Genomic DNA, 18,765 nt, shown 5'->3' on the forward strand with positions numbered 1-18,765 from the left:
GGCAAGCCTTTTTTTTATTAGATACCAAAAGTTGCAATCTTTATCGTCGTTGTTCTATACTAAATCCTTTCAGCAAAAATATGGCAATATCGCGAAATGATCAAGTATGACACATAGAATAGATCTGCTATCCCCGTTTAAATAAAAAAAAACATTTCAGTAGGCCTTTAAAGTTTAATGTGTGTGTAAAAAGACTGAGACAAAGTCTTAGTTCACTGTGTTCTTCATAGTGTTTTTGAAACTGCACCATTTTTTCCCCTCAGAATTTACAACTAACTAGCCTATCCCAGCTGCATTCGGGCTGTAAAGGGGGAAGCCCTGGACAAGTCTCCACTTCATCGCAGGGTCAACAAAGATAGACTGATAATATTCACACTCACATTCACACACTAGGGACCATTTAGTGTCGTCAATCAAACTACCGCCAGGTGCTTGTCTTTGAAAGTGGGATGAAGCCAGAGAACCCTATTCTCCTAAAATGGCTCCTCAGATTTAACATAGAGAGTTCTACTCATTTACCTTTTTCAAACATACAAGATGTCTTTTGTTGACAGAAACATTTCCATAAGATAACATTTGGAGAATGCAGGAATTGAGCTTATTCCCCCTCTTCATTGTGGTATCCTGTCACCGTCAGACCCTACTATTTCTTAATGTTCTGACAAACACACAACAATATCTTGATTCCTTTATATGTCCATCTGGTTACATGCTGTGATGTAGACCTTCATTATAAAAAGTGTCATTTGAAGCCTACCAGCAAATTCTGCCATTAATAAATTAAAATGAGGTGGCCGTACCTGCCAGTGTCTGGACTGCCCCAGAGGTCCTAACACATTCTAAAAAGATCCAAACACATCCTAACGAGATCAAAGAGTTTCCTACAATGTCCGAACGCAGCTCCGAACAAGTCCTAACAATGTCACGTGATGTAGGAGGGACGGGGCGGGCTTATTGTTTTAGAATACCCAGGTACACAGGGAAAAGGTTTTATAAAGATTTTATACTCACTGATTTAACGCCATGTATAAGCCGAATGTTAAACCCTGTGACAAAACAGTGTACGATTTGATTTCCCATCCCTTTAGCACATAATTCAACTTGTATTTCAACTTGCATGTTACGTAGTCATTTTGCTAATGGAGTTCTGCATGTAATAGTGTCGATGTACATAGACTAGCGGTGTGGCGATGGTGGGGATAATGGTGATATAGCAGAATCAGAAGACCAATAGTAATGTATTTATTTGTTTATTTGCCGTATAAACTCTGTCGATTTCTCGGGAAAAGCCATAAGATGTGAAATAATTGTGCCAAGTTTCATTGTCCATCAGTGGAATAGTAATTTATCAGCGGTCTGGCGTTTTCTCCCGCTTCGGTAATGGAGTTTGGTTATGTGTTTGAGCAGAGCAGACAGAAGTGTCTGGTGTTTTAAACATGCTTAATTGTGCCCAGTTAAATTTTTCGTCATAACAGTTTCTCTTACTGTGGTGAAATGTTATAATGTAACAATAAAGTTTCATAATTTTATTTGAGCCAAGAACAGCCTTTACATTTTTATTTAATTTCCTCTTGAAAAACAGGACAGTGAATGTCATCCATTGAATGAACTAAAGCCAGAATTACTTGCAAAATATGTATTCACAAAACCCAACACTGTCTCAACCAAAGATTTTTGAAAAGTACTTTCTTTTCTCAATTTGGAATTTTTTTATTGACTTGTGCTACACAGACGCACTGAACTAGTCTCTCAAATAATTGAGTTTACCAAAAAAAGAAGAGAAAACATGATGGGAGAGTGAATTTACATTTAAAGTTACGCACTGTTAATACAGTGAAATGTTACAATGTAACCATAAAGTTTAATAATTTTATTTAAGCCAAGAACAGCCTTCACATTTGTATTTAAAATTACTCTTGAAAAACAGGACAGTGAATGTCATCCATTAAATGAACTAAAGCCAGAATTACTTGCAAAATTATTTTTTACATTTATTGACAAAACCCAACTGTGGAGGGGGGCGTGGCCGACAGGCTTGCCGCGGAATGAGGTGTGCCAGGACCGGCCTTGAAGACAGTGACAGGTGCGTAGATGGCCCAGGTGGGCCTTGTTATCTAATCACCTGTCGCCTTTATTAGCAGCAGCCGTGATGAGACGAGTAGTTGGAGTGGGAGGTGCTGCTGGGCAGACGCAGAAAAGACGTGTTGCTGGAAAGTAAAAGTCTCGCACCTTGTGAGAACAAAGTAAAACAGTGTTATACCCTGAATTCCTGGCTCTCCTGGTAGTGTGTGGTGGTCTGAAGAACCCACTAGAGGGCAACCTCTACATTTGGCGCCCAACAAGCCAGACCACCCAAGGAGATGGAAGCCGACCCCCTGACGGCTTTGTCGAGCATTCTCGCGGAGGTGACAGTGGCCGGCTGTCAACAGCTGGAGGCGGTCCGCCAACAAGGCTTTATACATCATTTGAGCAGTTGTGTTTTATACAAGATCATTTAATTTTGAAATGTGTGACTTTATGAATCATCTAATGGGTCTTGATAATCCATTCTATTATTTATCTTTATTACTCTCTTTTGTAATATGAGTATTGTTTTGTGTTTGTTTTATATGTATGTCCCCAGACCTTTATGCAATAAACAATGTATGCTTCAACAAACGTTGGGAACAATAAATGTAGTTAATATTTGTGAGTATGTATTTTATTTTATTTAGTATTAGAAAATGGATGGATGGATAGTATTACAGTCATATCTTTAAAAGTTTTCTTTATATGATTCCTATATGTACAAAATTCAAAACCAGTGAAGTTGACACATTGTGTAATTTGTAAGTCCTTTTCAACTTAAATTCAATTGAATAGACTGCAAAGACAAGATATTTAATGTTCGAACTGAGAAACGTAATTTTGTTTTTGCAAATATGTATTAACTTAGAATTTAATGGCAGCAATACATTGTAAAAAAGTTGCCACAGGGACAATTTTACCACTGTGTTACATGGCCTTTCCTTTTAACAACACTCAGTAAACGTTTGGGAACTGCGGGGACCAATTTTTGAAGCATTTCCGGCGTAATGCTTTCCCATTCTTGCTTGATGTAAAGCTTTTAAGTTGTTCAACAGTCCGGGGGTCTCCGTTGTGGTATTTTACGCTTCATAATGCGCCACACATTTTCAATGAGAGACAGGTCTGGACTACAGGCAGGCCAGTCTAGTACCCGCACTCTTTTACTATGAAGCCATGCTGTTGTTATACATGGCTTGGCATTGTCTTGCTGAAATAAGCAGGGGCGTCCATGATAACGTTGCTTGGATGGCAACATATGTTGCTTCAAAACCTGTATGTAACTTTCAGCATTAATGGCGCCTTCACAGATGTGTAAGTTACCCATACCTTGGGCACTAATACACACCCATACCATCACAGATGCTGGCTTTTGAACTTTGCGCCTATAACAATCCGGATGGTTCCTTTCCTCTTTGGTCTGGAGGACACAACGTCCACAGTTTCCAAAAACATTTTGAAATGTGGACTCGTCCTAACACAGAACACTTTTCCACTTTACCATCTTCGATGAGCTCGGGCCCAGCTAAGCCGGCAGCGTTTATGGGTGTCGGGACGGCGTGGCGAAGTTGGTAGAGTGGCTGTGCCAGCAACCGGAGTGTTGCTGGTTACTGGGGTTCAATCCCCACCTTCTACCATCCTAGTCACGTCCGTTGTGTCCTTGGGCAAGACACTTCACCCTTGCTCCTGATGGCTGCTGGTTAGCGCCTTGCATGGCAGCTCCCGCCATCAGTGTGTGAATGGGTGAATGTGGAAATACTGTCAAAGCGCCTTGAGTACCTTGAAGGTAGAAAAGCGCTATACAAGTATAACCCATGTATCATTTATTTATAAATGGCTTTCGCTTTGCATAGTAGAGTTTTACCTTGCACTTACAGATGTAGCGACGAACTGTAGTTACTGACAGTGGTTTTCTAAAGTGTTCCTGATCCCATGTGGTGATATCCTTTACACAGTGATGTCGCTTTTTGATGCAGTACTGCCGGAGGGATCCAAGGTCCTTAATATCATCGCTTACATGCAGTGATGTCTATAGATTTTCTGAACCTTTTGATATTACAGACCATAGATGGTGAAATCCCTAAATTCCTTGCAATAGCTGGTTGAGAAATGTTGTTCTTAAACTGTTGGACAATTTGCTCGTTGCTTTTTTCACAAAGTGGTGACCCTCGCCCCATCCTTGTTTGTGAATAACTGAGCATTTCATGGAAGCTGCTTGTATACCCAATCTCGGCTAATTGTCCCCAATTAGCCTGTTCACCTGTGGGATGTTCCAAATAAGTGTTTCATGAGCATTCCTCAATTTTCTCAGTCTTTTTTGCCACTTGTGCCAACTTTTTTGAAACATGTTGCAGGCATCAAATTCCAAAAGAGCTAATATTTGCAAAACAATAAAGTTTTCCAGTTCGAACGTTAAGTATCTTGTCTTTGCAGTCTATTCAATTGAATATAGGTTAAAAGGGATTTGCAAATCATTGTATTTTGCTTTTATTTACGATTTACACAATGTGCCAACTTCACTGGTTTTGGGGTTTGTAGTGTCCAGTTTTTCATTTATAACTCCAAAAAGGTGATTACCTTTACTCTTTTTATTGCAATATTTATCCATCATCATGTGTTTTACATCTTTACACAATCCAAAAATGATATATTTAGTTTTATTTAAGTTGTTTGACAGTTTGTTGATGTCCAGCCATCTTTTAATGGTCAAGTTCTCTCTGGGTAAAATAAGATGAGAGCTAAATCAAGCAGTAATGAAGATGAAAAATGTAAAGTTGTTATATGCATTATTATATATAATTACACTCAGTAGTGACAATTAAAGACATTTTCATCCAGTTAATTGAGCAAAAAAAGTGACATATGCTAAACAATAGAAGGATATTAATATCAGCAGTCAATATTCAAACATTGTGAAGCTGAGCTGTCTTGATGGAGGAAAGATGAAAGCACATGTACCAGGAGCAGCAGCAGCAGCACTTCTAGAAATGTCAATGAAGTGAAAAAAAGAGTAAAAGTGTGAAAATAAAACTAATAGACTAATAGAGGACTGAAAGTGACATTTATTAAATGATTTGATGTGTTTGATGAAACAATGGCTACTGAGCTCTGAATGTCATGTATGAATTACAAAGTGAGGGAATATATCCCACAACCACTACAGTGCTTTTTTCTCTACTGACTTTCTTGTTAAACTGTGAACTATTAAACTCCTTTTTTTCCCCAAAAGTGACTAGTGACAAATGTAGCCACTTTATGTTTTGGAGACATGAAAGAAGGCATCAAGCTGCAGTTTATGTCGTCAACGAGCAGCAGGATCTGCCATGAGCCCCTCCTCACAGGCGGTAAGGTTGACAGTAGCTTAGCGCAGCAGTCCCAGCTGCAGTCATAGCAGAGAGGAGAGCCTCATTAGTTGAACATGGTTCATCTTAATGAGCCAGTCAACAGATTCTGTTCGCTCGTCAAAGTCACAACCCTCCAGTCTTTTGATCAAACGTGATATTCTAACATTTAACAATGCACAACAAATTGTTTAAATTTAAATGACAGTTTATTTCAAATCCTGCATCTTCATTTGCTGCTGCTGTTCTCACCAGCACACTTGTGTTTCTTACACTGGTACTTAGAAGAGAATCTTTCACCACACACACTGCAACTCAACACTTTCTCTCTAGTGTGTATTATTGTATGTGCTTTTAAAGAGTACCTTTGTGTAAAACCTTTACCACATACTGAACAGATAAAAGGTTTTTCTCCAGTGTGTATTCTTGTGTGTCTTACCAAATTTGTCTTCTGGGTGAATCTTTTACTACAAATTGAGCACATGAATGGTTTGTCTCCAGTGTGTGTTCTCACGTGTACTTCCAACTCACTACTTTTTGTAAAACATTTACCACACTCTGAACATGAAAAAGGTTTTTCTCCCGTGTGTATTAGCATGTGTGTTTTCAGCGTACCACCTTCTATAAAACCCTTACCACATTCTGAACATGAAAAAGGTTTTTCTCCCGTGTGTTTTCTCATGTGCACTATCAAATTACCACTTTGTTTAAAACATGCATTACATTCTGAGCAGGAAAACGGTTTTTCTCCGGTGTGTATTCTCATGTGTACTTTCAGATCACTTCTTTGTACAAAACCTTTACCACATACTGAACATGAAAAAGGCTTTTCTCCAGTGTGTGTTTTCATGTGTAAATTCAACACGTTTTTTCGTCCAAATCTTTTACCGCAGACTGAACAGGAAAATTGTTTTTCTCCAGTGTGTATTCTCATGTGTACTTTCAGATCACCTCTCAGTACAAAACCTCTACCACATACTAAACATGAAAAAGGCTTTTCTCCGGTGTGTGTTTTCATGTGTAAATTCAACACATTTTTTCGTCCAAATCTTTTACCACATTCTGAGCAATGAAAAGGTTTTTCTCCAGTGTGTATTCTCAGGTGTACTTTCAGATTACCAGAGTATTTAAACGTTTTGTCACAGTGAGAACATGTAAAGCATGTTTTGTCAGTGTGACATGTCTTATCATCTTTAGAGTCTTCATCATCAGTGTCAGGAGAGTGAGACGTTGTGTCGTCACTATCTGATAGTGGAGCTAAGATCTTGTCTGCTTGTGATCCTCCACAGTGGTCTCCATCAGCTTCTGTTGTCATGTGTTGAGTTGAGCTGCTGCTTGGAGGCTCCGCCTCTCTCTTCTCCTCACTTTCACCTTTGACCTCATCATCTTCACTCTTCACAATCACACCAATCACTGGGAACTCCTCCAACCATTCAAGATGCTGCTCCTGACTGATGTTGTGTTCCTCCTCTTCCTCCTTAATGTGGGGGGACTGTAGCTCCTCCTCTTCCTCTTTAAAGTGGGAGGTCAGTGGGTCATGTTCCTTTTTATTGTGCCGGGTCTCTTGTGCCTCCATTTCATCTTTAAAATACAAGGTCAGTGGGTACTCCTCTTCCTTTTTAACGTGCTGTGTCTGTGGCGCCTCTTCTTCCTCAATGTGGGAGGGCTGTGGCTCCTCCTTCTCCATCCTGAAGCGCCACTCCTGTTGCTCAGGGAGAAGATGTTCTTCACTGACGTCTGCAGGACACAAGAAGACAAACATGTTTTAGAAACTTTCAGCTCTGCTCAGTCACACAATGCATTCAGTATGTTTACATGTACTTTAGAAAAACAAGTTATTTTATGAACTGTCTTGAAATCTCAGTGGCGGACAAACACAACACTATTTACAACATTATTCACAAGAAAATAAAAATAATTCTGATTGGGGGACTTTTTCATTAGGGATGGCGATAAGGCCTAAAGTGTATTTTGAGATATATTATTTCATATAAAATTACTTATAGAACCGTGTAAAAGCTGGTTACAAACACTCTTAATTTAGTTGCTGACATATGCAGTAACATATTACATCAGTTCCAGTTTCCATTCCATAATTTTCTTAAAATTATTATTGATATACTTGCTAATTTACTGCTAATACTGTTAATATATCGATCTAACCCCTGTAGTATTGGCCATATAGTGACACCATACTTATCGTTATTGTCCATATTTATATTAATCCGCCCACCTTTGTTTACATTTAAGAGCTCTAACTTACAGTTAGCGGTTAGCACGGCGTGGCGAAGTTGGAAGAGTGGCCGTGCCAGCAATCGGACGGTTGCTGGTTACTGGGGTTCAATCCCCACCTTCTACCATCCTAGTCACGTCCGTTGTGTCACTGGGCAAGACACTTCACCCTTGCTCCTGATGGCTGCTGGCTAGCACCTTGCATGGCAGCTCCCGCCATCAGTGTGTGAATGTGTGTGTGAATGGGTGAATGTGGAAATACTGTCAAAGCGCTTTGAGTACCTTGAAGGTAGAAGAGCGCTATACAAGTATAACCCATTTATCATTTATTTATTTATTTATTTATATCCTCCTTGTACAAAACTTAGTTCATTTGTCGCCATGTGCACGTCGCCTACGCAAGCTACGCAACGCGAGAGTATACATACACCAGGCTCAAGAGTGTTAGCTTGTACCTTGCTAGCTAGCTAACAAGAGTGAGATGAAATCGTGTGAAAAATAGATTTAACTATCATTTTAGCCAAAGTCATCAAGCTAAACTTTGTCTACCGTACATTAATTCAAATAGGTTTTAAAGCAGCATCAATTTGCAATGCCATAAAAATGGCACATTAACAAACGCGAGCCGTATACTAGTACTATTATCTGTAAACAAAAGTTGGCGGATCAATACAAATATTGATAGCAACGATACCAAGTATACAACTCGAATATGGGCGATACAACAGTAATTAGGTTGATATTTGTTATTAGCACAAAATATTTTGTAGTATTTGTTATTGTTTACAAACACAGCAAAAAAGTCCCAGGACACAGGAAGACTTAAGGGCAAAAACACAAAGAATTTTAAAAAAATCCAATATTTGAAAATAATTAAAATATTTAATTGATTTTTATATAATTCCATCCTTTGTCTGATTATAACTGTGATCAAAATGATCATGAAAATTAAAAAACTAAATGAATACTGCCCCTGTAACCACTTGGTATTGGATCCATACCAGAATGTGTAGTATCACTAAAACTAATGTATAGTATCAAACAACAGAAGAATATGTGATTATTACATTTTAACAGAAGTGTAGATAGAAACATGTTACAACAGAAAGTAACCAAATATTAACAGTAAATTAATTAAGTTTTGAGAAAATAATACAATTAAAAATGACACAATATGTTACTGCATATGTCAGCAGCCAAATTAGGAGCCTTCAACCCGTTTGGAAACTATTCTATTGTCATTCATATACCAAATTATGTATTGTGATACATATTATGTTAGGATATAGATTTTAGGTCATATCGCCCATCCCAAAAATTGGTTACCCGAGTCGTTTCGTTTGGCCCACCAAATATATGTATTTGTTATATTCTTCTTTTGAGTTGTGTGTGTATGTTGAAAATGTTGTACTACTGTTCTACATCACGTGGAAGTGTCATGTCATGAGGTTGGTGTGCTTTTAACTAGGGGTGTGATGATACGGTCAGCTCACCAAAGGATACACAATATTGGCTTTAGGAGAACAAGACGATATTTTGGAAATTAACATGATTCTTATACCAATGTGTACTTCATGTGTATATTAATGTACTTCCCCTTATGGGCTTATTAGTATTACTGTAACTTCATTGTGGATAATATCAATAAACAACCTCAATTGTTTTTCATAATCTCATCACTAGTTTGTTCTAGATTATAAATCATGCCTCACGCTTGTATCGGCGAAGGTCCTGGCCATAGACCGAGAAGTTGGTCAAATTCATTTTAAACCCTAAGACATCACTAGGAAGACACGGCAAGATGCTAATTTTTTCCCAGCATTCTTGACCCAAGGAGTGAGGATTATGCTCAATATATCAGCTAAACAGAGAGAACATGTCTTCTGCTGAAATATATAAACATCCCATCATTGTGGATAATATCAATAAACAAATGTAATTGTTTTTCATTAGAGATGTCCGATAATATCGGGCTGCCGATATTATCGGCCGATAAATGCTTTAAAATGTAATATCGGAATACATCGGTATCGGTTTCAAAAAGTATAATTTATGACTTTTTAAAACGCCGCTGTGTACACGGACGTAGGGAGAAGTACAGAGCGCCAATAAACCTTGAAGGCACTGCCTTTGCGTGCCGGCCCAGTCACATAATATATACGGCTTTTCAGACACACATAAGTGAATGCAATGCATACTTGGTCAACAGCCATACAGGTCACACTGAGGGTTACCGTATAAACAACTTTAACACTGTCACAAATATGCGCCTAACTGTGAACCCACACCAAACAAGAATGACAACCACATTTCGGGAGAACATCCGCACTGTAACACAACAGAACAAATACCCAGAACCCCTTGCAGCACTAACTCTTCCGGTACGCTACAATATACACCCCCCGCTACCCCCTAACCCCCCTCTAACTCAACCCCGCCACTCCCAACCCCGCCCACCTCAACCTCCTCATGCTCTCTCAGGGAGAGCATGTCCCAAATTCAAAGCTGCTGTTTTGAGGCATGTTAAAAAAAATAATGCACTTTGTGACTTTAATAATAAATATGGCAGTGCCATGTTGGCACTTTTTTCCATAACTTGAGTTGATTTATTTTGGAAGACCTTGTTACATTGTTTAATGCATCCAGCGGGGCATCACAACAAAAATAGGCATAATAATGTGTTAATTCCACGACTGTATATATCGGTATCGGTTGATATCGGAATCGGTAATTAAGAGTTGGACAATATCGGAATATCGTATATCGGCAAAAAAGCCATTATCGGACATCTCTATTTTTCATCTTTAATTTGAAGGACTGTTTACTTATCTGACAAGAGCGACTGCCATTGACTCAACCGTTGGTTGACTTTTGCTAGTGCTTATTTCCGATTTAGAATACATAAAATACAGAAAACATGTGTGTTGTCTTACATAAGGATTGTGAATGATTAAACAAGTGCAGTTCCCCTATAAATTATGAAATAGAACAAAAAGATATCATGTAACAAGAACAGGATATATTAATAATAAATTGAGCAATGAATTCTTGATACTGTCCTGCCGCAGTGAATATGTTAGGGCTTTCCCTTTTAAAGGCATACTTGCCAACCCTCCCGTTTTTAGCGGGAGAATCCCGGTATTCAGCGCCTCTCCCGACAACCTCCCGGCAGAGATTTTCTCCCGACAAACTCCCGGTATTCAGCCGGAGCTGGAGGCTACGCCCCCTCCTGCTCAATGCGGACCTGAGACTGAGTGGGCACAGCCTGTTCTCACGTCCGCTTTCCCACAGTATAAACAGCTTGCCTGCCCAATGACGTCATAACATCTAGGGCTTTTAGAGAGTAGAGTGCACAACTGCGCACACAACAAGGAGTCGAAGCAGAAGAACGAGGAAGTTACAGACATGGCGACGCCGTCGACGAGCAAGATGAAGAAATACGCTTGCAAGTTCCAAAACGAATGGAAAGAAGAATTTCAGTTCATCCAGGACAGTTCGAAGGGGAAGGTGTATGTTGCCTGTAAATATGTAGAACAGACTTCTCCATTGAACACGGCGGCCGAAATGATATACTCATCATGAACAGAGAAGTTAGACAGGACAATACTGCCATCTAATGGATAGCCACCGGAACACTGAAATTCAAGTATTTCTTTTATGTAAATAAAATAAATATATATATATATATATATATATATATATATATATATATATATATATATATATATATATATATATATATATATATATATATATATATATATATAGCTAGAATTCACTGAAAGTCAAGTATTTCATACATACATATGTATGTATGTATGAGGCGGCGTGGCGTAGTGGGTAGAGCAACCCTGCCAGAAACCTGAGGGTTGCAGGTTCGCTCCCCGCCTCTTACCATCCAAAAATCGCTGCCGTTGTGTCCTTGGGCAGGACACTTCACCCTTTGCCCCCGGTGCCACTCACACCGGTGAAATTAATGATAGGTGGTGGTTGGAGGGGCCGTAGGCGCAAATTGCAGCCACGCTTCCGTCAGTCTACCCCAGAGCAGCTGTGGCTACGAAAGTAGCTTAACCGCCACCAGGTGTGAATGATTGATGGGTTCAGAAAAACATGTAAAGCGACTTTGGGTACTTAGAAAAGCGCTATATAAATCCCAGGTATTATATATATATGAAATATATATGAAATACTCGAGTTGGTGAATTCTAGCTGTAAATAACCACGCCCCCCACCCCCTACCCCCCACCTCCCGATATTGGAGGTCTCAAGGTTGGCAAGTATGTTTAAAGGGCAAAGTCCTCCCAGGGTCTTTTGTCCTAATGACTGTCTGGATAAAGTGAGAAGATTACAATTTAGGTAAAACTATTTATTTTACAAATAGATTAGGATAAGTAACTCATGTTTACGGGTAGCTAAATTCGATAGAACGCCGTCAACCACGTGGTTGCAAGTACCAGACGTATGTGCATCATCTTCACAAGAACACCCACATTCTTACATACAACATGTTTAAGAATGGTGGCAATACATAATTATAAAGTCAGTACACATGTGAGGGTAAGAAGTAAACAAACCTGTTCTGTGTAAGTTTCTTGAAAACAGCGTCCAATAGTTAATGTTGTCTCTCCTTCTTCTTTTTTGTTGGACAAAGTTCCTCCTCGTACTCTGCTATCGTTTTTTTTTCTCTAACATCACAAATATTAATTCAACGGCACCAGTTAGTCGCTGATTCACCAACACTCACAGCATTTGTAATTAAGACATTTTCACTCAATAATAACACTTTACACTTACATTGGATCTCTGCTTTGCTGTGTCGATAACTTCCGCGTCTCTTTGTTAGCAGCTAACAAGCTAAGCTAACCAGCAGGCTAGGCTAGCACGTCAAAGTGCACTCAGACTAATGTATCCGGGTACAAACAAGTATTAACAATGTTTACTCTATAAAACGTCCTACGTGTGTACATGTACGGTGTAATTAAGCTCAATGAACTACAATAACCAAAACAAAGTCTTCTACGTCAAACGCCATCTTGTTTGTCTTCCTCTTCTTCTTCTTCTTCTTGTGATTTTATGGCGGTTGGCAAGCAACCTTGTGGTGAGCATTACCGCCACCTACTGTAATGGAGTGTGGATCGCGGTGGATTCCTACTCTAAATTATTTTATTTAACCCAGTGTTTTTAAAAAATGTGTGTATTGCTTTATAACCTGTGTGTTCTGAGTGCAATCCTAATATATCTTCCACTGCTAACCTAATATTCTCTTCCGCTAACTTATTTCCCAGTATTTCCCTTTCTCTATTATATTTTCTACAATGTATTAAAACATGTCTTACATTTTCTATCTGTTGGCAAGAATCACACAGTCCTGTAGCATGTTTCCCCATCAATTTCAATGAACTATTTAGATATGTATGTCCTAATCTCATTCTAGTAATAATGTCTTCTTCCTTCCTATTTCTATTGCCTCCTCTCATTACACCTACTCTCCTCTGGACTTTGTAATACTCTCTACCTTTTGTTTCCTTATTCCAATTATCCTGCCACTTTTTATTGTGTTCTATCTTAATGATGTTCTTCACTTCTTCTTTACTGTGCTTAATCTCCATGTTTACTTCTGTTTTAGTGGTTGCTTGTTTTGCGTACTTATCAGCTAATTCGTTCCCCTCAACTCCTACATGAGCAGGAACCCAAAGAAATGTTATCACACCTCCCACTTTATTTATTCTGTAGACTGCCTGAACTATTTCATAAACTAAATCTTGTCTTGTTTCTGACACTATGTTTTTATGCTAGTCAATGCACTGCTGGATTCCGAGCACACGACTGCTTTTCTTGCTTTATTTTCTTCTATCCAATTAATTGCCATATAAATTGCTACCAATTCTCCCGTAAAAACAGATAATTTATCACTAATTCTTTTATTTAATACTATGTTTCCTTGTGGAATAACAGCTGCTGCTCCTACCTTATTATTTATAGTTTTTGATGCATCTGTGCACACCATGATGTTGTCTAAAAATGTTTCCTCAATCCATTGTTCTATCTGGTAACTATTTAAATTTCTATTCTTTAGTAATTGCATGTTTACATTTGGGTTTTCATACATCCACGGTGGTATTACGGGGATTGGTACTGTAGGGCTAACTTTAATATTATCAATTTGAACTTTATTACATCTGTCTCCTATTATCCACCCAAAACTATTCATTTTTTTCTTCTCTTTTTCTTGGCAGTTTAATAGTACTTGATGGGTTGGATGTCCTTGCTTGGACCCTTTTAAGTTTGCCCAATAAACTACTGACAGTTGATCTCTCCTCATATCTAAAGGTTTTTCATTAATCTCTACTTGTAATGCTGCAACTGGGGTTGATTTAGTAGCTCCACAACATAATCTTAAAGCCTGTGATTGGATCCTGTCTATTTTCCCAAGTAATGTTTTTGCAGCAGATTGATAAATAATGCATCCATAATCAATAACAGATCGTATTAAACTGATGTATATTGCTTTCAATGTCTGCCTATCAGCCCCCCAGTCTTTACCCCTCAAAGCCCTCATTACATTTAACACCTTTTTACTTTTCTCCACTATTTTGCTGATGTGGGTTGACCAGTTAGTATTTTTATCAAACCATATACCCAAATATTTAAATACTTGTACCTCTTCTATATTTTCTCCATAGAGTTTAATTTTTATCTTGTTTTGTACTTTCCTCTTTGTAAAATGTATGACTTTTGTCTTTCCAACAGAGAATCTTAAACCCCACGCCGTTCCCCATTTTTGAACTTTATTTACCGCTTTTTGAATCTTCTTTTCTATATGATTAGTATTTCTACCTCTCTTCCACATCACTCCATCGTCAGCAAACAGTGCCACATCCACTAATCCTTCCACTTCACTAAAAACTTCATTTATCATTATTGAAAATAATACTGGACTTATTATACTCCCTTGCGGGGTCCCATTTTCCACTTCATATACTCTGCTGTATTCATTCTCTATTTTTACTAATATTTTTCTACTTGTTAAGAAGTCTTTTATCCATCTACACATTTTCCCTCTAATCCCAATTATATTTAGTTTTATCAGCAACCCCTGTTTCCACAACATATCATAAGCTTTCTCTATATCAAAAAATACTGCAATTATACTTTCTTTATTTATTTGTCCCTTTCTAATTTCCTCTTCCAGCTGCACTGCTGGGTCGTTTGTGTTTCTTGCTTTGCGAAATCCACTTTGGTTGTTTTTTATTATTTCTTTTGACTCTAAATAATACACTCGTCTTTCATTAATTATTTTTTCCATTACTTTACCCAAATTTGAGGTCAATGCTATCGGCCTATAATTACCTGCCTCTTCCGGGTCTTTCCCTGGTTTGCATATCGGAATTATTACAGCTTCTTTCCACTCTGCTGGTAATGTCCCTTCTTCATATATCCTATTATATAATTTCAAGACCACTTCTTTGCCAATGCTGCTTAAGTTTTTGATCATCTGATAACTCACCTGGTCTTTTCCTGGTGTTGTATTTTTAACCTTTTTCAATATTCGAACCATTTCATTCAAAGAAAATGTCATATCTATAGTGTTGGTTAAACTATTTATCATTGTCTTCCACCATTTCCCCAATATTTAAACTAATTGTTTCTTCTCTCTTTTGTTTTTCTACATTTCTCAAATTATCATTACTGTGCACTTTAACAAATGTCTTTGCTAAAAGTTCTGCTTTTTCTTTATTTTCTACCACACACCGTGTCCCATCTTTCATCACATGATTTTTATGTTCACTTTTGATCCCTGACATTTCCTTGATCATTCCCCACACTTGGCCTAAAGGAGTAGTTCTATTTAATGATTCACAAAACGTTCTCCAATAGTGTTTTTTTGTCTTTTTAATAACATACCTTACTTTAGCTTAGTGCCTTTTATGTTGGATCATATCTTGGAAATTATGTGTTCTTCTCAATATTCTAAATGCTCTATTCCGTTCTTTTATTGCGTCTGTGCACGCTTGTGTCCACCACGGCACTATCTTCCTTCTTTTCCCTATACTACTCCTTGGTATGCTCTTTTTGGCTGCTTCTATTATGCACTTTGTAATATCTGTATTTAGTTGTTCAATATCTTGATTTATATCCACTTCCTTTAATGTCATGTCGGTACTTTCCCTAAATTGTCCCCAATCACCGTGATTATACTTCCATCTTCCTTCTTTTTTAGTGCTTTCTGTCCTTTGGTTTATGTTTATGTGAATGAAGATTGGGTAGTGATCACTTCCTATAGTGCTGTCTTTATTTACTTCCCACTCTACCTTTCCTGCTAACCCTTGTGACACCAGTGTTAAATCTATTGCTGTTTCTTTACCCGTAACTACATCTAATCTTGTTCCCGACCCATCATTCACACACACCAGTTCTTTTTCCTCCAAAAATGCTTCCAATGTTTCCCCATTCCAGTCATCCCTTTCACCCCACATTGTGCTATGTGCATTAAAGTCACCACACCAAATGATATTGCCACTCCAGTGCTCGTCTATTTTTTCTAGTTGATGAATTTGTAATTTCTTGCACGTATTATAGAAGTTTAGCACTTTGTATCTTTCTTTATTATTCCATACTTCTACCCCTACTATTTCTAGTTCTTGTTTTTCTTTTAATATTGTATAATGCATGTCTTCTTTAATAAATATGGCACATCCTCTTCCTTGCCCATCATTCCTATCTTTACGTATTGTTACGTATCCTTTTATTATAAAGCTAAATTTTGGCTTCAGCCAGGTTTCTTGAATACATATTATATGTGGTTTATTTTTCATATTATTAATATATCCCTTTAGTTCCTGTCCGTTTGCTACTAAACTTCTGGCATTCCACTGAATAATTAACATGGCGTTGGATTGTGGTAACATGACTCTGTCTCGTCTACTCTCTGTAGTTCACCTTGTACCTGTTCCCAAGATAGTTATTTTACATTTAAGAACTTTGCTGCTGCTTTGACAATTATTTTGATCTTCTCAGTTTTATTTCTTGCCTGTTCTGTACAGTTTATGACATATGCCAGGAACACAACTAGCTTGTCCATAGAAAGTCCTGTATTTGTTGCCTCTTGTTTTTTATTACTTGAACTATTGCCACTTCTGTCTCGTTCTGAACTATTCTCACTTCTATCTTGTTCTGCACTTTCTTGATTTCTTACTTTAACTGCCTCTGCGTATGTAATATTTATTTCTACTCTGATTTGCTGTACTTCCGTTGCCTGTTTCCTAATGACACATCCCCCATACGCTGCTGTGTGATTCCCGCCACAGTTACATTTGACCAGGGGCCGTACTTATCAAGCTTCTTAGAATTACTCCTAAGAAGTCTGCTAAGAGTTGACTTAAGAGTAAATAAATTCTTCGCTGAAAGCTGCACTTAAAAGTTAGTTATCAAGCGTCTTACTCACACTTTCAGCGAAGTGTAGGACTGAATCTTAAAGGCCTACTGAAACCCACTACTACCGACCACGCAGTCTGATAGTTTATATATCAATGATGAAATCTTAACATTATAACACATGCCAATACGGCCGGGTTAACTTATAAAGTGACATTTTAAATTTGCCGCTAAACTTCCGGTTCGAAACGCCTCTGAGGATGACGTATGCGTGTGACGTAGCCCGGCGAACACGGGTATGCCTTCCACATTGAAGCCAATACGAAAAAGCTCTGTTTTCATTTCATAATTCCACAGTATTCTGGACATCTGTGTTCGTGAATCTGTTTCAATCATGTTCATTGCATTATGGAGAAGGAAGCCGAGCAAGCAAAGAAGAAAGTTGTCGGTGCGAAATGGACGTATTTTTCGAACGTAGTCAGCCACAACAGTACACAGCCGGCACTTCTTTGTTTACATTCCCGAAAGATGCAGTCAAGATGGAAGAACTCGGATAACAGAGACTCTAACCAGGAGGACTTTTGACTTGGATACACAGACGCCTGTAGAGAACTGGGACAACACAGACTCTTACCAGGATTACTTTGATTTGGATGACAAAGACGCAGACGTGCTACTGTGAGTATGCAGCTTTGGCTTTTTTTTGCGTATGTACGTAACTTTTTAAAAATATATAAGCTTTATGAACCTTGGGTTAGGTGAACGGTCTTTTGGGCTGAGTGATTGTGTGTGTTGATCATGTGTTTGAATTGTATTGGCGTGTTCTATGGAGCTAGGAGCTAGCATAACACGTACCGTACCGTACGTGCGCGTCACGTACGTAACTTTTTAAAAATATATAAGCTTTATGAACCTTGGGTTAGGTGAACGGTCTTTTGGGCTGAGTGATTGTGTGTGTTGATCAGGTGTTTGAATTGTATTGGCGTGTTCTATGGAGCTAGGAGCTAGCAGAGGAGCTAGGAGCTAGCATAACACGTACCGTACCGTACGTGCGCGTCACGTACGTAACTTTTTAAAAATATATAAGCTTTATGAACCTTGGGTTAGGTGAACGGTCTTTTGGGCTGAGTGATTGTGTGTGTTGATCAGGTGTTTGAATTGTATTGGCGTGTTCTATGGAGCTAGGAGCTAGCAGAGGAGCTAGGAGCTAGCATAACAAACACGCAGGTGTTATTATGCAGGATTAATTAGTGGCATATTAAATATAAGCCTGGTTGTGTTGTGGCTAATAGAGTATATATATGTCTTGTGTTTATTTACTGTTGTAGTCATTCCCAGCTGAATATCAGGTACTGTGAGTATGCAGCCTTGGCTGCTAAACATTCGATAACTTGACCGTATGTGCGCGTCACGTACGTAACTTTTTAAAAATATATAAGCTTTATGAACCTTGGGTTGGGTAAACGGTCTTTTGGGCTGAGTGATTGTGTGTGTTGATCAGGTGTTTGAATTGTATTGGCGTGTTCTATGGAGCTAGGAGCTAGCAGAGGAGCTAGGAGCTAGCATAACAAACAAGCAGGTGTTTTTACGCAGGATTAATTTGTGGCATATTAAATATAAGCCTGGTTGTGTTGTGGCTAATAGAGTATATATATGTCTTGTGTTTATTTACTGTTGTAGTCATTCCCAGCTGAATATCAGGTCACCCCCGGCTCTCACAGCATCTTCCCTATCTGAATAGCTTCAACTCCCC

General features: G+C 38.4%; 1 protein-coding gene across 1 annotated transcript in view; it reads right to left on the bottom strand.

Moving 5' to 3' along the window:
- Positions 1–4,741: 4,741 nt before the first annotated feature.
- Positions 4,742–18,765, bottom strand: part of LOC133653563 (gastrula zinc finger protein XlCGF28.1-like) — a 119,595-nt gene continuing 105,571 nt past the window's right edge. Inside the window, exon 2 of the mRNA XM_062052984.1 lies at positions 4,742–7,142. Within this exon, the coding sequence (XP_061908968.1) occupies positions 5,635–7,092 (1,458 nt within the window). The 5' untranslated portion in view covers positions 7,093–7,142 and the 3' untranslated portion in view covers positions 4,742–5,634. The remainder of the gene's footprint in view (positions 7,143–18,765) is intronic.

This window comes from Entelurus aequoreus, linkage group LG07, assembly GCF_033978785.1.
Source record: "Entelurus aequoreus isolate RoL-2023_Sb linkage group LG07, RoL_Eaeq_v1.1, whole genome shotgun sequence".
NCBI classification, from domain to species: Eukaryota; Metazoa; Chordata; class Actinopteri; order Syngnathiformes; family Syngnathidae; genus Entelurus; species Entelurus aequoreus.